The sequence below is a fragment of the Equus asinus genome, chromosome 3 (genome assembly GCF_041296235.1).
Source record: "Equus asinus isolate D_3611 breed Donkey chromosome 3, EquAss-T2T_v2, whole genome shotgun sequence".
Taxonomy (NCBI): domain Eukaryota; kingdom Metazoa; phylum Chordata; class Mammalia; order Perissodactyla; family Equidae; genus Equus; species Equus asinus.
This window is the reverse complement of record NC_091792.1, coordinates 13,065,126-13,086,138: the sequence shown is the minus strand read 5'-3', so window position 1 is coordinate 13,086,138 and position 21,013 is coordinate 13,065,126. Positions and strand designations below refer to the sequence as shown.

General features: G+C 41.4%; 1 protein-coding gene and 1 long non-coding RNA gene across 3 annotated transcripts in view; one reads left to right on the top strand and one right to left on the bottom strand.

Annotated features, from left to right (window-relative positions):
- LOC106848173 (uncharacterized) overlaps positions 1-21,013 on the bottom strand; it is an 86,226-nt gene that overhangs the window by 4,908 nt on the left and 60,305 nt on the right. The gene's annotated exons all lie outside the window — the stretch shown is intronic.
- The window catches only part of LOC123284080 (rho GTPase-activating protein 20-like), a 28,449-nt gene that overhangs the window by 150 nt on the left and 7,286 nt on the right, over positions 1-21,013 (top strand). Inside the window, exons 2-8 of the mRNA XM_070506364.1 lie at positions 101-249; positions 1,241-1,282; positions 1,921-2,005; positions 5,984-6,061; positions 14,986-15,052; positions 17,482-17,791; positions 20,332-20,503. Of these exons, the coding sequence (XP_070362465.1) occupies positions 101-249; positions 1,241-1,282; positions 1,921-2,005; positions 5,984-6,061; positions 14,986-15,052; positions 17,482-17,791; positions 20,332-20,503 (903 nt within the window). The remainder of the gene's footprint in view (positions 1-100; positions 250-1,240; positions 1,283-1,920; positions 2,006-5,983; positions 6,062-14,985; positions 15,053-17,481; positions 17,792-20,331; positions 20,504-21,013) is intronic.

Sequence of the window (21,013 nt, the reverse complement as noted above, 5' to 3'; positions counted from 1 at the left end):
ACCCTGGGGCAGTGAGAACTGGCATCTTACCATGAGCACAGCTGTTCCCATGACATTTAAGAAACAAACTAACAGAGGTCCTGTTTGGTTATCTTTCTAGTTACAAAAAAACTTTAAGATAGAAAATAAAGTACCCCTGAACACCATATGGATTGCCAACTGTTTGGACAAATTCGGAGAAGCCGACACCTGTGCCAAGAGGTCCTTTGTCTTGGGCTGGCCCACAGTGAACTTGGTGGCCACCTTCAGGTAAGACCTACAGCTTTTGTATTCGGTGACTCCTTTTCTGACCTCTCCTAATGACACTTGTATGTACTTTCCCCCAAAAGGTTTTTATATGCAAATATGTGCAAATTGATCATGAACAATGGGAACTATTGGAGTAATTTCCTTTGGTTTTTGGATCAGTGGTTTTTCAAATGGGCTCTAGGAGCTACTTGGGGAGGTGGATATTCAGGGTGCGTGGAGTAAGGTTTAAGGCCCCTCTCAACATCCTGCCCCTAATCCCCAGCGAGTAACTGTGTTTTTAAATCACTGGAATATCTTCCGTGAGTAAGTAATATTAAATAGTCCAAGTAAGTTTGAAAAATTGCTTTTATACTCCCAAATTCATTCCCTTAAAAATAGTATTTAATTATACAAATAAAATTAATCATGTCGTCAAATACTGGGTTGCCTGAATTGCTGTGTACATATTGTCTTATTTGGTGTCTATAGAGAGGTGACAATCCAAAACAAAGATATGGTCCCAGAGTACAAGTTAGTGTTCCAAGACATGTTCTTAGACTGGCACGAGGATGGGGAATGTGGCCCCCCGACCCTGGACATCCTGAGTCTACATTTGGGTTCACAGGGGTCCTTCTTTATATTTGAATAGCACTGCCAGCTGCAGGAACGCTCTGAGGTATAATTAACCCTTTTCCTGTTCTGGAAACTGAAACTCAGAGTGGCTAATTGACTTGCCCGTGATCACATAGCTTGCCTCACATAGTTGCAATTACGTGTTTAGATTCCAAACCAACTGCTCTCCCACTTTAAGATCTATTTCCCACTGCTGTAACACTGCTTGTAAAACAGCAGGGCCCATCAAATGCCCAATGATGAGGAGAGCACAACTGACACACGCATCCACGTCAGTGATAAATGGCTGCTGCTATTTTCATCTGGAATGGCAATTCTAATATCTTAGTATAAGTATTTTATGTAGTTTAATTTTTTTCTCCCTTTTTTTAAATTGCAGTTCTTCAGAACTAAAGGAAAAATGGCACTCTTCCCTTCAAAGGTATTTTTTCAGTATACATATTTTAAATCTTTGATCCACAATAAAAGATTGCAGATCTCTTCATAGCAGCGCCCTCAAACTATTCTCCCTCTCTCTAGTAGAAGCTGTCCGAGCATCCTCAAGTAACTTCTTGTTTAGATTTACCCGGCTGCTACTGCAAAAATGTCCTCTCACTTACATGCATGTTTTGCTTATTTTTGAGGAAGTTCTGCTTGTCACTCTCATCTTCCCCTTCTCTCCAACCTAATGATTGGATCCAATGTTACTCTCAAAACACACGTTCAGTTTCCCTGAGTGCAGGTTACTCTTCTGAGTGATTCTCAAAGCAGCTGCTACTTCCTACCCTTGAACCCAGGAAGGTGCTGGGCCCTCCAACCAGGCAGGAAAGCTCTGAGGACTGGATCTACTGCCCAAATCTCACACGACAGGGGCAACCCGTTATTTTCTGGGTCATGTCTTATTTTCCTGAAGTATTTTTGCATATTCTTCCAACTCATAATTTGGTTTTGCCGAATCTATTTATATGCTTTCAAAAATAACCAAGTAGACTGAAAATATTAGCAGTATAGATTGGTTTGAAAATAAGCTAACAGCCAATTCATCCTGCTCTATTTTGGGTTATCATTGAATTTGATCAGGTGCATCAATCTAGCCAAAGAGGAGGACCAGCCGAAAAGCATTCCCCTCAAAATCATCACTGAGGACATTAAGAACTGTGTCTGTGTGAGTATTTTTAAGACCAAAAATTAAATTAAATTCCAAGTTTCTTTATTTGGGCAGAATGAAAGAGAGAGGCATAGACATAGACAGAGAGAGATGGGGATAGAAACAGAGAGAGAGAGAGAGAGAAAGGGAGAGAGAAGGAAAGAAAAACAGGAAGGGGAGATGAGGGGGAGGGAGAAAGGAAGAGAGGGGAAGAGAAAGAGAGAATTTAAAAGGTACCAAGTGGAAAATTGTATTTTCCTGTATACATACTGTGACATAAAATTTGAATCCTAGGCGATATGAAGCAAGAGGAATCTATGATGGCCTCAGTGCTAAGCATGGAAAGAATATTGCATGGTAAATGTCCATAATGTTTCTCTGGATCCTGCTAATAGTAATTATAGTGGCTTGTTGTAATAAAGTGATTTTCACAACCAGGTATTTCCTATTAGAATGAAACGTTTTTTCCAATTGTTGCTACATGCAGAGTGGCCTGGGTTGTTTCCACAGTTTTTTTCTTCCTATGATGTTTTATTTGGAATAATTGTAAAGTTACAGAAAAGTTGCAAAAATGAAAAAGGTATAAAGAACACCCATATACCCTTTAGCTAGATTCACCTATTTGGTTAACATTTTCCTCCATTTGCTTTATCATTTATTTCGTTGTCTCTCTCTCCTTCTCTATATTGTGAATGAAGATACCTATTTTTGAGGGTCACACATACGTCGTGGTCCTTTATCCTTAAACACTTGGGTATGTCCTAAGCATAAGGGTATTCCCTTCTATAACAGCATACAGTTATCGCCTTTAGTACATTGAACACTGGTGTAATACTTGAAGCTACCATTCATGTTCCCATTTTGCCGGCTGGCCTCAGTAATGTCCCTCTTCTAGGAGAGAATCTACTGGAGGGTCAGGTATTAAAAATGTGGAGAAGTTTTGAAAAGTCTTTCATTCTGAGGAATGTCAGCACTAATTGAACTGAAAAGGATAAGACTTTTAAGAGATCAGTATATTTCTACCTTATTTTGTTGATGCCACTGGGGAAAAAAACCATTCACCCCAGTTGTTTATATATAATTTGATCTCTGAAATGTAGTGCAGGAGCCAAGACATTTACCCTGAAGAGCAAATATTCTGGGTGTTTTTTATATCACTTTGTTCTGTTGTACGTTACAGGAGCTCTCGATCACACAAGATAGTATGGGAAGGTGGAAAAAGAGGCAGTTTAAGACAGTTATTTCCTGGCCAATAGGAAAGCCGTGCAAATATTCTGATCTGTTTCTGAGTATCCGAGAGATGCTCTGCTTGAGGAGATAAGACTGGAGAGTTCCCTAGCAAAGCACACTGTCTGCTTTCATTTCACTTAGGGCAGGGGTTGCAGTCAGAATTTTTCATGGAAAAACACCTTTAAATTTTTAAAAATCAACTTTAATTACATAAACGTTACACAGAACAAATATTTCTACTGTTCTTCATTCATTCCTGAAGATCCAAATTTCCCTCTAATTCTATTTCATTTCATCCTGGAGAAACTTTCCTTAGCATTTCTTGTTATGCAGATCTGGTGCAACAGATTTTCTTAGTTTCATTTATCTGAAAATGTTTTTATTTCAGCTTCACTCTTGAAAGATGTGTTTGCTGGATGTAGAATTTTGTCTGCAATTTTTTTTCTTTTGGCACTTTAAAGATGTTTCACTGTCTTTTGGTCTTTATGCTTCTGATGAGTTGTCTGTGATCATTCAAACACTAATCGTCTGCATATGATCTGTCATTTTTCTTCAGCTGCTTTCAAGATTTTTTCTTGGTTTTTGGTTTTTAGCAGTGGGGCTAAGTATCAGAGCATGGTTTTCCTTGAATCTGTTTTTTTGCCAAACAAAATCCTGTTTGGCATTTTCTAAACTTCTTGAGTTTTTAAATTTATGTCTTTATGAATGTAAATTATGTCTAAAGTTTGGGAAATTTTGGTCATTATTACCTCATTTTTTTTTCTTCCCCGTTTTCTCTCTCCTTTCTTTCTGAGATTCTAGTTACACGCATATCAGACACTTTGATATTGTCCACAGCTCCCTCAGGTTCTGTTAATTTTTTCAGTCTTCTTTTTTCCGCTTTCCTCTTCACATTGGATAATTTCTATTGTCTATTTTCAAAATCAGTTCCTCTTCTGTTTGTCATCTTCATTATGCAATTTGGCCTGTGTAGTTTCAAATTTATTTTCAGATTTCAGATAAAAAATTTGTTTTTCAATATTTTTAATTTCTATGCTTAGATTCCTATATTTTTGTTTATTATGACCATATTTTCATTTATACAATTGAGCATAATTGTAATAGCTGTCTTTGGCTAATAATTTGAACGTTTAGATCATCTCAGGGTTGTCCGCAACTCTTGAGAATTGATCACGTTTCCCTGGTTCTTCATACATCAAGTAACACTTTAGTTCTTATGAAAAAAATCACATTTCCATTTTTTCAAATTATTTGATGAAATAGTTTATTTTTTTTAAGGCATTTGTTTGCGAAGAGCTCTGTCTACTGGAATTTATCTGTTTTGGAGAACAGACAACATGCAGGAAGAAATACACACATCCCTGGAATTACTATTTTGAACATAATGTGTTCCTTATGCCATGAAAAACTGTTATCTTACAGACCAGATAAATTAGGGAGTGATTATTAGCATTTGAAAAGAGATTTTTTTACTTTAAAGAATATTTCATGGGAGAGTTTTTGATTGTATTGAAGGGACTTCAGACATCTTAAAAACAGCAGCACCGTTACTTCTGGTTAGGACCCAAGGGAAACCCCCATGTTTGAATGCCCCCAGACATGTTAGCACAGGAAGCTCCCACCATCCCTGCGTCTGGGCGCTCGGAGCTCTACCACTGGGTTCTGAAGCACTTTGTCATAATCCTCAGGGCTACAAGTAGTTGGAAATCAATGAATGTTTTCATTGATAGAAGTCCAATTATAAGCAAGTTTCAGGGCCATCTGTCATATCAAGCAATTGAATTCATACGAAGAAAAATACAATGAAAGGACAAGGAATGAATTATGAAAGGATTCCCTTCGTTTTTAATGCATTTTCAAGCCTCTGAGTGTTTCCTTATGCTTCCTGTCTTCTTTAAGCACCGTTTATTGAGGACAGGGGCCTCACTGCCCTATAATACTACAAAACCATGTGCACAGTCAGTGTTCTTGGTCACCGCTTGTCTTCTTTTACAATGTCTTTTGGAATTCAGATAGTTCGATAGATATCTCAGAATCCTATTACTCGCTTTCGGGTACTTTTCTGTAAACTGTCTTCCTATTTTAATGGAGCCTTTTCTCACTGTGAGGTGTGGCAGGGAGCTATTGTGAATACCCTAGTTACTGTCAGAGTTCGGAATGGAACTTGAGTTTCTCAAATTTTCAGTCTAATTTCCTGGACTCATTGGTTTCATTTAATTGTCTCAACATATCTTGACAATGAAAATTTAGTGACCATCATGCCAGACACAAAGAAAGTACTCACTAAATAATAGCTTTTAAAAATGCCTTTTATAGCCAGTTCTTCTGATTTTACCAACACCAAGTATGTAATTGCAAAGAAATAAAGCCATACTACAAAAGCACAACTCAGGAAGAGAAAGGGTCCAGCTCCTCCTTTTTAAACCATCCCCCCTCCATTACAGAAATAGCCTCAAGGTGCTGAGGACCAGCCCATGTGCCCGCCCAGCATTCTCAGTCTTTCTCTTTCTTGCTTAAGCTGTTATGTTTTTTGTGCCACAAATCCTTTAAGAGGAATATTTGATTTACTGAAATGCTTCCTACTAGCCTCATGTTATACAAAGGAATGAAAGTAAATTGTATTTAGGGGTTCATGCTCTGCATGTGCTGTGCTTTGTCATTACCTGAAAACGAGCTTGCCTTTAGAATACAGATAGTAATTTGACAAAAATTATTTAAATTTTTAAAATTTAAATTATAGCAATTTTTCGCATTTATTTTTTACAGTCTGTAACTGTAACAGTGACAAATTTGGATACAGTGAATAACATTATCAACATGTCACTACCAATGCTTGGAATAACTGTAAGTTACCTGCAAACTATTTTTACTTAAAAACCAACTTTAATTTTTGAGATTTGTGTGTGTGTCTGTGTGCGTAATGCACCACCCATCATGACAACTGATTATTATAGATTTCAAAGTCGTATTTTGTCCCCCTTCAAATTTGGAAATTGAAGGCAGCAAAGCTATATTATTAGCCTATATATGGTTGCTATTCTTGTATTCCCATTTTAAATTTTGTGCAAATGGAAAGTAATAGCATAATGAAATTGGGCTATAATTTTAGAGTGCTAATGGCAACATGCATTTTTATTGTATATATTTTATACATAGACAATAACATAAGATTCTAAATATTTCCTCCTCCACTGGACTGTTCCTTCTGTATATTCTTTCCTGATTCCTCCCCTCCCATCGCCATTTGCCCTGGTTGTCATTCAAGGACTCAATCTCAGTATGATGAACCCTAAATAACATGTTTTCTTGTGAACTTTGACATAAAGACCACCTGGCTAGAAGCTCCATCCCATTGATGCAGACCCTGAGGATGAGTTGGCTGGTGCCCTTTGTGAATTGGCAAAGGAGGAGACAAGTTCTGAATGAGACCACGAATCCGGGGGCGTTTGTGTCCATGTCACTTTCATCCTGTTCTGCTTTTAAGTGTCTGCTCTTTGATATTTTGATGGAGCCAGTGTGAGCTGTTGAAATTCTTTTTGGTGAGAGATACATATATTTGAGGATGAGGTTGTGTCAGGGAAAAGAGAGGGAGAGTGACATCCGGATGGACAGAAATCAAGGAAGCACTTGTAAAGCACGGCTCCTCAAATAAAATTCTCTGGAAATGTAAAAACACCCTGCTACGGTGACAGGACGTAATCACAAGACTTGTATTTAAATTTTGCCTAACCCAATGGTATAATAAAGCCTCTTAAAAACTAAGGGCAACCAGAATTTTCCATAAGGAGCCAATGATTTCTGTACAAACAGAATTAATAATAATACATTTTAAATGAATTGGAATTTATATGCATGAGTAAAGCACACTTCCGCATTGATTTCTAACCTATAAGATATGTACACTCTGAATAACAATTAAACCTTGGAAGAGAGTGAGTGTTTTTAGGGATGAGGTTAGGGAGATTGATTAATGATATAGCTCATTTTATTTCATGATTGTAATTTTCCTTTGCGTAAAGTGATCAATCTCACTAGACAAGAAAAAATTTCTATTTTAATGAAGAGTTGCGGTTATTTGGCTATATATGTATGCCTGATTTAAGAGATTCCAACACAGTGTTTCCAATCCCTACCTTAAAAGAAAAGGTTTTTGGAAGGCGGATCCAAGATGGCGCCGTGAGTAGTCCTCTTTGTCTCTCCCCCTTCGAGTCTACAATTATTTGGACACTCATCGCTTACCAAAGGATAGCCAGATAGCATCTCAGGACGTCTGAGAGACCCACGCGACTATACATCGGAAGGCGGACGGACTTCCCTCTGGGAGGAGGTGGAGATAGGTGAAAACTCTCCAATCCCGACCGAACAACCTAGTACCTGCAAGTGGCTTTCTTCCAACGGACGCCCCCAGAAGATCAACACACACCTAGGGCAGGAGCGAGCACACACCAGAGGAGCGACGGTGGAAACAGGTGACCAGAACCCTACCTAAACCCCCCGCAATTACTCCTAAACGTAGAGGGAAACTCTAGAGTTACACACTTGAGCCCGCGGGGAGAGTCTCGCCCCGCCATTGGTGGGGAGATCCCACCTGGTGTCCACGGCGCCCGGAGGGTCCCAGAGAGAATCACAGAGGGCGTGGCAGCCCCCCCCGGCTGCCACTGCCTGCATAGCCAGGCAAGGGATTGCCGGAGATCTCGGAGAGGACTGGGGCTGGGTGGAGCTCCAGAGGCCGGCTCTGCACCCCGGAGGGGAAGCTCCAGAGTTCCGACAGGGCAGCAGACAAAACTCTCTGTCTTCCATTAGCAGAGGGGCCATGCCCAGCAATCACAACTCCGGGAAAGTCCCGGAGAGAATCCCAGAGGGCGAGGCGATCCCCAGCTGCCGTTGCCCGCCCGGCGGGGCAAGGGATTGCCGGACATCTCGGAGAGGACTGGGGCTGGGTGGAGCTCCAGAGGCCGGCTCCGTGGCCTGGGGGGGAAGCTCCAGAGTTCCGACAGGGCAGCAGACAAAACTCTCTGTCTGCCATTAGCAGAGGGGCCATGCCCAGCATCCACAACACCGGGAGGGTCCCGGAGGGGAGAATATCAGGCAGGGCAGCAGCTGACCAGCTACCACTGAAATCAGGATCTCCGGCTATCCCCCAGTCAGGGTAAAGGGCTCCCCGAGTTCCTGGGGAACAGGACTGGGGCTGGGTGGAGTTCCAGCAATCCGGCTCCGTACCCTAGGGGGAAACCCTACAGATTCACAGCAGCCTCAGCGAAAGCCTCTGCACAGCACTAGTAGAGAGCACCCATCCGGCAGCCACAAGGCTGGAAGACCCTGGGACAAAAGTAGCATAGCTAGGTGAGCTAACCACAGACTGTAGAAGATGCCAATAGCTCTCCTGCGACCCATAGTGGACAAGTGAGATTTTGTGGGTGCCGACAGTGACGGAGCAGCAAATATAAGTGATCCTACCCCTGGCTGCTGGAAAAGCCCATAACACCGTTGCAGACCCCAAGGAGGGAACACGTCTAGGTGGGCTGCAACAGTAGGCACCAGCAGCCTGAAGCCCCCCCGTGATGGCCCCCACGGCAGAAGAGGGAATCCAAAGGACCACTGTGACTACAAGGAGGGGCCCAGGCCCAGTTAGCAACTGCGGATAGGGTTCCTGGTTGGTGCAGTATAAACAGCTGCTCCCGCACCACACCAGCAGAAACAAGTGGAAGGAGCAACTAATCTCTATCTCTACGCGGAGGCACAAATCTACAACATCAAGCAATATGAAAAAATACATTAAATCTCCAGAACAGAAGGAAAACAACAAATACACAGACAACAATCCCAAAGAAAATGAAATATATAACCTAAATGACGATGACTTCAAAACAGCCATCATTAAAATACTCAATGAGTTAAGAGAGAATTCAGATAGACAACTCAACGAGTTCAGGAGCTATGTCACAAAAGAGTTTGATATGATAAAGAAGAACCAAACAGAAATACTGGAAATGAAGAACACAATAGAGGAGATTAAGAAAAATCTAGATGCACTGAACAGTAGGGCCGATAATATGGAGGAAAGAATTAGCAATTTGGAAGATGGTAATATAGAAATGCTGCAGGCAGAGGAGGAGAGAAAAGTAAGACTAAAAAGAAATGAAGAAACTCTCTGAGAATTATCAGACACAATTAGGAGATGCAACGTAAGGATTATAGGTATACCAGAGGGAGAAGAGAAGGAGAAAGGGGCAGAAAGCCTATTCAAAGAAATAATGGCTGAGAACTTCCCAAATTTGGTGAGAGAGATGGATCTTCAGGTGACAGAAGCCAATAGATCTCCAAACTTTATCAATGCAAGAAGACCAACCCCACGGCATATAGTAGTGAAGCTAGCAAAAGTCAACGACAAGGAGAAAATACTAAGGACAGCCAGGCAAAAGAAACTAACCTACAAAGGAACCCCCATCAGGCTATCAGCAGATTTCTCAGCAGAAACTTTACAGGCTATGAGAGTGGAATGATATATTGAAAAATCTGAAGGACAAAAACCTACAGCCGAGAATTCTCTACCCAGCGAAAATATCCTTCAAATATGATGGAGAAATAAAAACTTTCCCAGATAAACGAAAATTAAGGGAGTTCATTGCCAAAAAACCTCCTCTTCAGGAAATCCTCAGGAAAACCCTCATTCCTGAAAAATCAAAAAAAGGAAAGGGGCTACAAAACCAAGAGCAGAGGAGATAAGTAGAAGGACAACAACAGAGAGTAGCAGCTCTTCATCAGAACAGATTAAACCATGGGACGAGAAACAAAGGAAATTGAAGAAAACCGGAAAACAAGACATAAAATGGTAGTGGTAGGCCCCCACATCTCAATAATCACTGTAAATGTAAATGGATTGAACTCCCCAATCAAAAGACACAGAGTGGCAGGATGGATCAAAGAACAAGACCCAACGATATGCTGCCTCCGGGAAACACACCTCAGCCCCAAAGACAAACACAGACTCAGAGTGAAGGGATGGAGAACAATACTCCAAGCTAATAATGAACAAAAGAAAGCAGGTGTCGCTGTACTAATATCAGACAAGGTAGACTTCAAAGCAAAACAGATAAAGAAAGACAAAGAGGGACAATACATAATGATAAAAGGGACTCTCCACCAAGAAGACATAACACTTATAAATATATACGCACCCAACACAGGAGCACCAAAATTTGTAAAGCAACTCTTAATAGAACTAAAAGAAGACATCAACAACAATACAATAATAGTAGGGGACCTCAACACACCATTAACACCAATGGACAGATCATCCAGACAGAAAATCAACAAGGAAATAATAGAATTAAATGAAAAATTAGACCAGATGGACTTAATAGATATATATAGAACACGTCATCCAAAAACAGCAGGTTACACATTCTTCTCAAGTGCACATGGAACATTCTCAAGGATTGACCATATTTTGGGAAACAAAGCAAACATCAATAAATACAAGAGAGTTGAAATAATATCAAGCATCTTTTCTGATCATAATGCTATGAAACTAGAAATCAACTACAAGAAAAAAGCAGAGAAAGGTGCAAAAATGTGGAGACTAAACAACACGCTTCTGAACAAACAATGGATTATTGAAGAAATTAAAGAAGAAATCAAATATTATCTGGAGACAAATGAAAATGAGAACACAACATACCAAATCATTTGGGATGCAGCAAAAGCAGTCCTAAGAGGGAAATTCATCGCAATACAGGCTCACCTCACTAAACAAGAAAAAGCTCACATAAGCAACCTCAAACGACACCTAACAGAACTAGAAAAAGAAGAACAAACAAAGCCCAGAGTCAGTAGAAGGAGGGATATAATAAAAATAAGAGCAGAAATAAACGATATTGAAACAAAAAAGACAGTAGAAAGGATCAATGAAACAAAGAGTTGGTTCTTCAAAAAAATTAACAAAATCAACAAACCTTTAGCCAGACTCACCAAGAAAAGAAGAGAGAAATCTCAAATAAATAAAATTAGGAATGAGAGAGGAGAAATCACAACAGATACCAATGAAATACAAGGGATCATAAGAGAATACTATGAAAAACTATATGCCAACAAATTGAACAACCTGGAAGAAATGGACAACTTCCTAGACTCCTACAACCTCCCCAAACTGAATCAGGAAGAAATGGAGAATCTGAATAGGCCAATCACAAGTAAGGAAATAGAAACGGTAATCAAAAACCTCCCCAAAAATAAGAGTCCAGGACCAGACGGCTTCTCTGGAGAATTCTACCAAACATTCAAAGAACACTTAATACTTATTCTTCTCAAACTATTCCAGAAAATTGAGGAAGATGGAGTACTCCCTAACACATTCTGTGAAGCCAGTATCACTCTGATCCCCAAACCTGACAAGGACAACACAAAGAAGGAGAACTACAGGCCGATATCACTGATGAACATAGATGCAAAAATCCTCAACAAAATTCTGGCAAACCGAATACAGCAATACATCAAAAAGATTACGCACCATGATCAAGTGGGATTTATACCAGGGACACAGGGATGGTTCAACATCTGCAAGTCAATCAACGTGATACACTACATCAATAAAATGAAAAACAAAAACCACATGATCATCTCAATAGATGCAGAGAAAGCATTCAACAAGATCCAACACCCATTTATGATAAAAACCCTCAATAAAATGGGTATAGAAGGAAAGTACCTCAATATAATAAAGGCCAACATCATACTCAATGGACAAAAACTGAAAGCCATCCCTCTGAGGACAGGAACAAGACAAGGGTGCCCACTTTTGCCACTCCTATTCAACATAGTACTGGAGGTTTTGGCCAGAGCAATTCGTCAGGAAAAAGAAATAAAAGGAATCCAAATAGGTAATGAAGAAGTAAAACTCTTGCTGTTTGCAGATGACATGATCTTATATATAGAAAACCCCAAAGAATCCATAGAAAAACTATTAAAAACAATCAACAACTACAGCAAAGTAGCAGGGTATAAAATCAACATACATAAATCAGTAGCATTTCTATACACTAACAATGAACTAACAGAAAAAGAACTCAAGAACTCAATCCCATTCACAATCGCAATGAAAAGAATAAAATACCTTGGGATAAACTTAACCAAGGAAGTGAAGGATCTATACAATGAAAACTACAAGACTTTCTTGAAAGAAATTGACGACGACATAAAGACATAGAAAGACATTCCATGCACATGGATTGGAAGAATAAACATAGTTAAAATGTCCATACTACCTAAAGCAATCTACAGATTCAATGCTATCCCAATCAGAATCCCAAGAACATTCTTCACAGAAATTGAACAAAGAATCCTAAAATTCATATGGGGCAACAAAAGACTGCGAATTGCTAAAGCAATCCTGAGCAAGAAAAACAAAGCCAGCGGAATCACAATCCCCGATTTCAAAACATACTACAAAGCTACAGTGATCAAAACAGCATGGTACTGGTACAAAAACAGGTCCACAGATCAATGGAACAGAATTGAAAGCCCAGAGATAAAACCACACATCTATGGACAGCTAATCTTCGACAAAGGAGCAGAGGGCCTACAATGGAGAAAAGAAAGTCTCTTCAACAAATGGTGCTGGGAAAACTGGACAGCCACATGCAAAAGATTGAAAATTGACCATTCTTTTTCACCACACACCAAAATAAACTCAAAATGGATCAAAGAACTAAAGATTAGGCCAGAAACAATAAGTCTTCTAGAAGAGAATATAGGCAGTACACTCTTTGACATCAGTTTCAAAAGAATCTTTTCGGACACTATAACTCCTCAGTTGAGGGAAACAATAGAAAGAATAAACAAATGGGACTTCATCAGACTAAAGAGCTTCTTCAAGGCAAGGGAAAACAGGATTGAAACAAAAAAACAGCTCACTAATTGGGAAAAAATATTTACAAGCCACCTATCCGACAAAGGGTTAATCTCCATAATATACAAAGAACTCACATGGCTTACCAACAAAAAAAACAAACAACCCGATCAAAAAATGGGCAGAGGACATGAACAGACATTTCTCAAAAGAAGATATAAATATGGCCAATAGACACATGAAAAGATGTTCATCATCGCTAATCATCAGGGAAATGCAAATCAAAACTACACTAAGATATCACCTTACACCCGTTAGATTGGCAAAAACATCCAAAACCAAGAGTGACAAATGTTGGAGAGGTTGTGGAGAAAAAGGAACCCTCATACACTGTTGGTGGGAATGCAAAGTGGTACAGCCACTATGGAAAACAGTATGGAGATTTCTCAAAAAGTTAAAAATAGAAATACCCTATGACCCAGCCATCCCATTACTGGGTATCTATCCTAAGAACCTGATATCAGAAATCCCAAGAGTCCCTTGCACCCCTATGTTCATCGCAGCATTATTTACAATAGCCAAGACGTGGAACCAACCTACATGCCCAGAAACTGATGATTGGATAAAGAAGATATGGTATATATACACAGTGGAATACTACTCAGCCATAAAAAAGACAAAATTGGCCCATTTGCAGCAACATGGATGGACCTCGAGAGTATTATGTTAAGCGAAATAAGCCAGTCAGAGAAAGACGAACTCTATATGACTCTACTCATTGGTGGAAGTTAACATATTGACAAGGAGATCTGATCGGTGGTTACCAGGGAAAAGGGGGTGTGGGGGAAGGGCACAAAGGGGGAAGAGGTGTACCCACAACATGACTAACAATAATGTACAACTGAAATCTCAAAAGGATGTAATCTATCATAACATTAATAAAAAATAAATAAAAAGAAAAAAAAAGAAAGGGTTTTTATTAGCTCTCATTTCCTATTTGCAACACAATTTTGAGCAGATTTAGCTGTGCAGGCACGTGTGTGTGTTCGTGTGTGTGTGTGTGTGTGTGTGATGGCTGCCATAGCTGGGATTCTCCTTCAGAAGGGCTAGACTGATTTTTAATCGGGAGTCAAGGGCAAGCACGGTACCTATCACCAACAATTCCGTTTCAAACATTTTTTGCTTTATCCTCTCTTGGAGAACTCTTTAAAATAATTCAGCAGTCTTTATAATTTCGACTTATTCGTTCCAAGTAGGATTTACAGCATTACCGGCAACGATTCTGCTGGGAGTGGCTGTGCTCTGCATCTGACCTGTTCTCTCAGTTACAGTTCTTGTCGCTTCTTTCCCGCGTCTGCACCAGTCAGTGCGCTGACTTCGCTGGGCCATCTCCTCAAGACCTCCTGGGCTTCCACCTCCTTTAGTTCAGGGTTGCTGAGCCATCGAGGCCTTTCAAGCTTTACTTTCATGGAACAGTCATGGCAGGGTGTGTGGCTCTCTGGACAACATGCTTGGCTGGGCAGGGACATTTGAAGGCAAAAGCCAACATTCTCCAGGGAGTCTGGAGATGGCAGAAGGCAGGACTCTTAAGATTAGACTTTTCCTCCTTAATAAAGGGGGCATAACTGTGATTTCTTTTGCTATTGGCCACGCACAAATTGAGGGGCTGACTGCATTGTGGTTCCATAGATCCTTGGCCTTCATCAACAGGGACGAGAATCAGGGATGGTCTATTGGAGGCTGTGGGGGGATAAGGGGTTACTGAAATCAGCGCCATTGACTCCGAAAAACTGTAACCACCCCCGCTGACCAAATAGCATTTATACTGGCCCAATTTTTTCTTTTTGGAAGCAGAAATGCTAAGGAACTGGTACCTACTGTGAAAGATTTAGTGTGACACATAGTTCTTTTTGTTTCCAAGGGCTCTGAGAAAGATTACCAGCTGTGGGTCAGTTCTGGCAAGAAAGAGGCCCCATGCCCACTCACTGGTAAGTGTCTGGGAACATCTCAGAGGGGGCTGTTTGGGTTGAAAACTGCAACTCTGAAGTCTCAAAGTAACGGTTGCTCGGTCTCAAGCTCCAAGACACTTAGAAGTGAAAATCTTATGCAATATTCCTTCATACATTTATTATATAATTACTAAGCACTTACTCCATCCCAGGCACTGATAACATCTCTTCATTCCACGGCTTATGGTCTAGTTTGTGGGAAATGAGAGTTTTTCTTCTTTACTTTTTTACTTGACAAACAGAGCTGTCTTGAAAAACTTATACTTACTTACTTACTCAGGTATGATAGCAACCTGGATCGGAATTCCTTTTCCCATCTATTTATTTTTTATATTCCAGTCTTGAATTCCTCTGTTCCATTTCCTAACGACTAAGTAGCCTCTATTTTGTGAGAATCTTAAAAAATCCAGCCATACCTCTGAATCCAAGTACAAATATTTATTTAATACTTGCTCTGTGTCCGAAACTTTTCTCGGCATCATAAGGAAGATGAGATAATCGCAGTTAACTCCTCACGTCTTCACTGACTAAACCACCGGTACCTTGCTGTTTCTCAGGCCGAGTTTTCTAGCATTGTTCTTGAGGTTATTGATAAATCGATTGCACCTCTCCTAAAATCGTTATTAGAGCAAGTGAGCTAAAAGAATAATAATAATTCTTGGATCAGCAAATTTGTTCAGTGTGGAAAATAGAGGGACTAAGACAAGGGAAGGGACAGGCTCTGTCGCAGACCCGGCAGGAGGTCTTCTCAGCCTTCACGGAATTGAAGAGAGTGAGGACCTTGCTCTGGATGAGCTTGGGCTGAAGGGAGAGTTGTGGCTGGTTTGATCTTCTATCCAGACCACTAACACTGTCTCCCTGTCGGCAATAAGGCTGTTTTGCTTTCTTGTCATTCATGTGTTCACTGCAGTAGCACTTTGAATTTCCTTCAAGAACTTTTCTTTTGCGTTCACGACTTGGCTAACTCTCTGGTGCCAGAGGAGTAGCTCTCAGCCACCTCAGCTTTCGACATGGCTTCCTCACAAAGCTTAATCATTTCTCACTTTTAATTTAAGGTGAGAGGCGTGTGACTCTTCCTCTCATTGAACACTTAGAGGCCATTGTAGGGTTACCATCTGGCGAATTTCCATATTGTCGTGTCTCAGGGAATAGGGAGGCCCAAGGAGATGGAGAGAGACGGGAATGTTTGGTCAGTGGAGCGGTCAGAACACACACACGTTTATCCATTAAGGTCCCCATCTTAGATGGGCAGTGTTCATGGTGCCCCAAAACAATTCCAATAGTACCATCTAAGATCACTGATCACAGATCACCATAACAACTATAATAATCCTGAAAAAGAATGGAATATTGCAAGAACTATCAAAATATGACACAGCAACATAAAGCGAGCAAACACTGTTGGAAAAATGGTGCTGATAGATTTGCTTGACATAGGGTTGCCAGAAATTCCCAATTTGTAAAAAGCTCAGTATCTGTGAAATGCAATTAAGGGAAGCACAATAAAACGAGGCATGCGTGTATTCTTAAAGAATGAAATCCACACCACACTGTTGGGGAAAAGTGCAGTTCTTCACAGAGAACTCTATGGAGAGGAAGCAATTTAAAGCATGAAAGAGCAAAACAAATCACATGGCAGGCAACTCCCGGTGATGTTGGGTGCAGTTTTCCACTCTGTAAACACTGTTTTGCACTTTGCTTCTGGGTTTCCAACACTGTGCAGCCTTCCCTCTGATGGCTGCCTGACAGGGCCCTGGGAGGGTGGGCAGCCGTGGGAGGGCAGCTGAAGGCACAGAGCCCTGCTGCTCTTGAGGAGCCCTTGTCTTTAGAACTGACAAAAGGAAATGAAAAATCTGTGTTAAAATGACATTACGTGTGAGAGAACAGTGATCACAGCAATTCTGAACATATATGGTCCAATTATTTAAAAACTATTGACCACCAATGTTTATTAATATATTTTCCTTGATCCTTATAAGTCTGTGTGAGGGTAAGCATTTAAAAGGATGAATGTCAGGCTCAGAGAGGTCAAGTAATTTGCCTCAGATGTACAGATCTAGTTAGTGTCAAGGCAGAAACTAGAAGGCATTAAATATTCTCAGAGGGAAACACAGCAAAAGTCAACATTGTGCAATGCACTTACGGATCTATGCATTCCAAAGAAAGCAACGTGGTTAAAAATTTTTTTCTCTTTACTTTTTAAACTCTTTTGCGTGGGCACCTGCTTTTTGCAAGGTGTCCCCCATGAGGGTGCACATGGCGCTCCCTCGGGAGCACAGCCTTCTTTATCCAGAAGCTCCAGGAGAATGGCAGCACACACTGGTGTGGCCCACACGCTCACAGTAAGGAGGTTTGATCCTAACCCATCACCATCATCCTGATCCATAGTTAGATTTTTCTCCATATAGGACATGAGCATCCCTACGGAATTAAAATGAGCCATCTTCCAGCCACTGGGCTCCTGCCACAGGGACCAGAGGATTCCATCTTCCAGGAGTCCCGAGGCACGCAAGGCCAATTCATCTTGAAGCCGAGGCACCCAGACAGGAACCAGCAGAGGAAAGGTGAGCCCCTCCCCTCTGGCAAGCGCCTTCTCTCGGCTCAGGTCTCCACTTCTCAAACGCATGACACAGAGCTGATTTTCCATGTGTGGGTGGAGGGCCCGTATGGACAGGAACCCAGTACCCGCCCAGAATCAAGCTTAGAGAAACTCCAAAGGTCTGAAATCAAGACCCAACTCAATTCTAGGAAGGTTTTTTTTTTTTCTTTTTCAATTCTTCTAGGTAGACAGTTGCTCCCTTCTCTGTATCCCCAGAGCACTGTTGCCATATAGTTCTGTGTCTGCACATCCATGTGTCTTCTCAGAGCGTGTGCTTCTACAACCTGAGAACGTGCCTTCCCGATCTCAGGGTTTTTTCCAGTATCTCAGTCTGTCACGGGAGGGGACCAAATGACCACATGGCTTAGACACACCTGGAATGAAAAACTCCAGTGGAGCGAAGAGTTATGGAATTGAACTGGACTCTCTTCTGGGCTTCAGCTGAAGTGGCCTTGGGATTCCAGAGAGAACTGGACTCTCAAGTCTTTTCCCACAGCAAGCTTGCTTTCCACGTCTGCTTCAGACCCAGGGCGAGACCAAAACTAGACTGAATGTTTATGGTCAGGGCTTTTTTAGCTTCCTTCTTGTCATTTTTTTCCCCTACCATTCCAATATTCTCCCATTGATATTTCTTTCTCTGAAGAAGACATTTTATTTATTTGGGAAGTATTTGAGCCAGAATAGAATTTCTACTTAAAAGTATTTTTATTATGATTGTTATTCTATAAGGATAAAGTTTCAAAAAATTTATTTTTTAATACACACACCCTAATTTGAGCATGAGGAAACACTAACCTAAATCTTGCCAGGACTGTTTAAAACTAGCTAGGTTTTATGGGCCAGCCCAGTGGTGTAGTGGTTAAGTTCAGTGCGCTCCACTTCGGTGGCTCAGGGTTCGTGGGTTTGGATCCCAGGTGCTGACCTACACCACTCATCAAGCCAAGCGGTGGAGGCAACCCACACGCAAAATATAGGAAGATAGGCACAGATGTCAGCTCAGGGCCACTCTTCCTCAAGGAGATTGGCAACAGATGTTAGCTCACTGTCTATACTTTCTGTCTATGCTCATAGAGTAGCTGGATGTGTAGCTTTGTATCAAGGGATAGAGCACTCTTCTTCAGAGCATTCTTGTTAAAGTTGAATAATGGAATACATTTGGATAGTTTTAGAAATAATAAAATCAGGTTAAGAAGGAAAACCAGGTTGCATACAACAACTCAACCTATATTTTAATGTGTATCTGAGACAAATATTTGTACATGCGGACATATAGAAATCTTCTCCTGGAGTTAAGAATGTATTGGCTTTCTTCTCTCTTTTTAAAATGGTAGGGGTATGAATGCCAGGCAGGAAGAAGCCTTAGTTAGGGGAGTGGTGGCATTCCTTCATGACTGCCACCTTCTGGAGGCAGTGAAATCAAATGGAGAATGGGGGTGGGGTCTGCTTTGTGGGGAGGAGACAGATGTCTAGGCCTCCTTAGGCCCTCTGAGTGAGGGAGATGAGATTTATCAAGGCTGCTATGAGCCATGCCTTATGCTGAGTGGGACCTTCTAGTATTTAGTCCAAAGAGGTGTAGGTAGCATCATTTACATTAAAGTTGACCAACCAAAGCTCAAAGAGTTTTGAGTAAACTTATCCAACTAAGTGGCAGAACCAGGAGCCTTCTGTTTCTCAGATCCTGCTCTCTCTGGTCCAGCCCCAGGAGCACTGCATCCACGTGAGTGGACATGGAGATGCACTCACTACTCCCAGGAAGGCCGAGTGGTTGGGCGTTGAAGGATGTTTGGTGAAATGTTGCTCCACTGTTTATCCTTCTACAACTTGGCTCCTCTGTTGACATTTTTAGTGTTCGGTATAAACATGTTATTTAAACAAATGTTAAGGTACCTTATTAGGTAACTGAGCAGTAGAAGCTTTTCCTTGCTGATCACCTTTACTTTGAAAAGCATTCTTTTGACAGGGGCTGTTGGGTAGTTAAAAATCATCTCTGGGTAGCTTTGTGGGGTGTCCAAAGAAACATGGCCACCTGGAATCTTACCACATAGCCAGCATTTAATGACTACTTCCCAAGGACCCTGACTGCTGATAGTCATCATGGAGCTGCCTGAGCATTGTGGCCCCCAGAGCAGAGGCCAGAGGCCGGCTGAGAAGTGGGCTCAGGCAGGTTGTGTCTTGAAAGGCAGATCCTTTTGCTGAAAGAAAGTTGACCATGGTTGGGCGTTCAGAAAGCAAACAGGGAATCTAAGAGTGGGAGGAGACTTACTATGAAAGTAGATGATTGCCAAACTCTGCTTGATTTGAAAACCAAACCTGGTTAGCTTTCAAAATGTGATCTGTCACCTGAATCCACTGTTCGTACTAAACATCAGAAAACACGGACAACTACAAGTGAAGTGTCTCATGCAACAGGCAGGAGAGAGTACTGCCTAGGAAGCATTTCCCCTGGAAGAAGTGACCCCGAGTCTGAGCAAGCCTCTAGGTTTGCAGGATGTGGGGAAGAAGAGCACATTAACACCACAAGGATGCAATTGGCCAATTTCTGAACATGGGAAATTCTGTGCAAAAAAATGACTCAGTTCCTCTTTCTTCTTGCCATTGTAATGAATGTGCCATAAGTAAATTAAGCTAACTACTACTGATAATCTCACTTCTTCTTTAGAGTCAGGCCAGAAGTCAGAATGAATTTTATGGGCAACTGGGTCCTCCAGCATGGCTCCAGCGCCTGCCAGGACCTTCCGCACGTGACGCCACCATCCCCAAAGCCAGGACAGCTCTTCGGCGTCAGCCTCGGGGATGTGTGCGAGCGCGACAGCCGGCCCCCTTCTCTTCTGGTGGGTCTTATTTTGGTCTTTTGTGGCTTTCCTGAGGAGGGAGAACTCTGAGAGGTCAAGTGTCTTATTCAAATCTATCCCTAAATGGAGAAATCTTTAGACAGCCACTGGCTTTGGGGGAAAAGCTTTGCTAATATTACTCCAAAGAATAAAATCTGATTTAGGTACTGCAGAGTCATAAAGCAAACACGACAGAAGAGATACCCTTGTCCGTTCCATAGGTTTCAGCAAAGACCCACATATGCCTGCTCAGATCAATCAAAATGGGCTCTATGTGGATGAGTCTCCGAGAGTCCACCCCGTCTCATCTTCTCTGAACTCCACAGTACTCTTCAGCCTCTTTCAGCTGAGTCTACTCAATCTCACTCCTCAAAATCTCTCAGGTGACTTTGACCTGTATTTCTAGTGCTGAAACATACAGACTCAGCCTCTGGCATATGTGGATCCTTTCATCCAAATAGAATGTGTCAAGTGACAGCCACAGAATTTTTCCTGTGTTAACTCGAATTG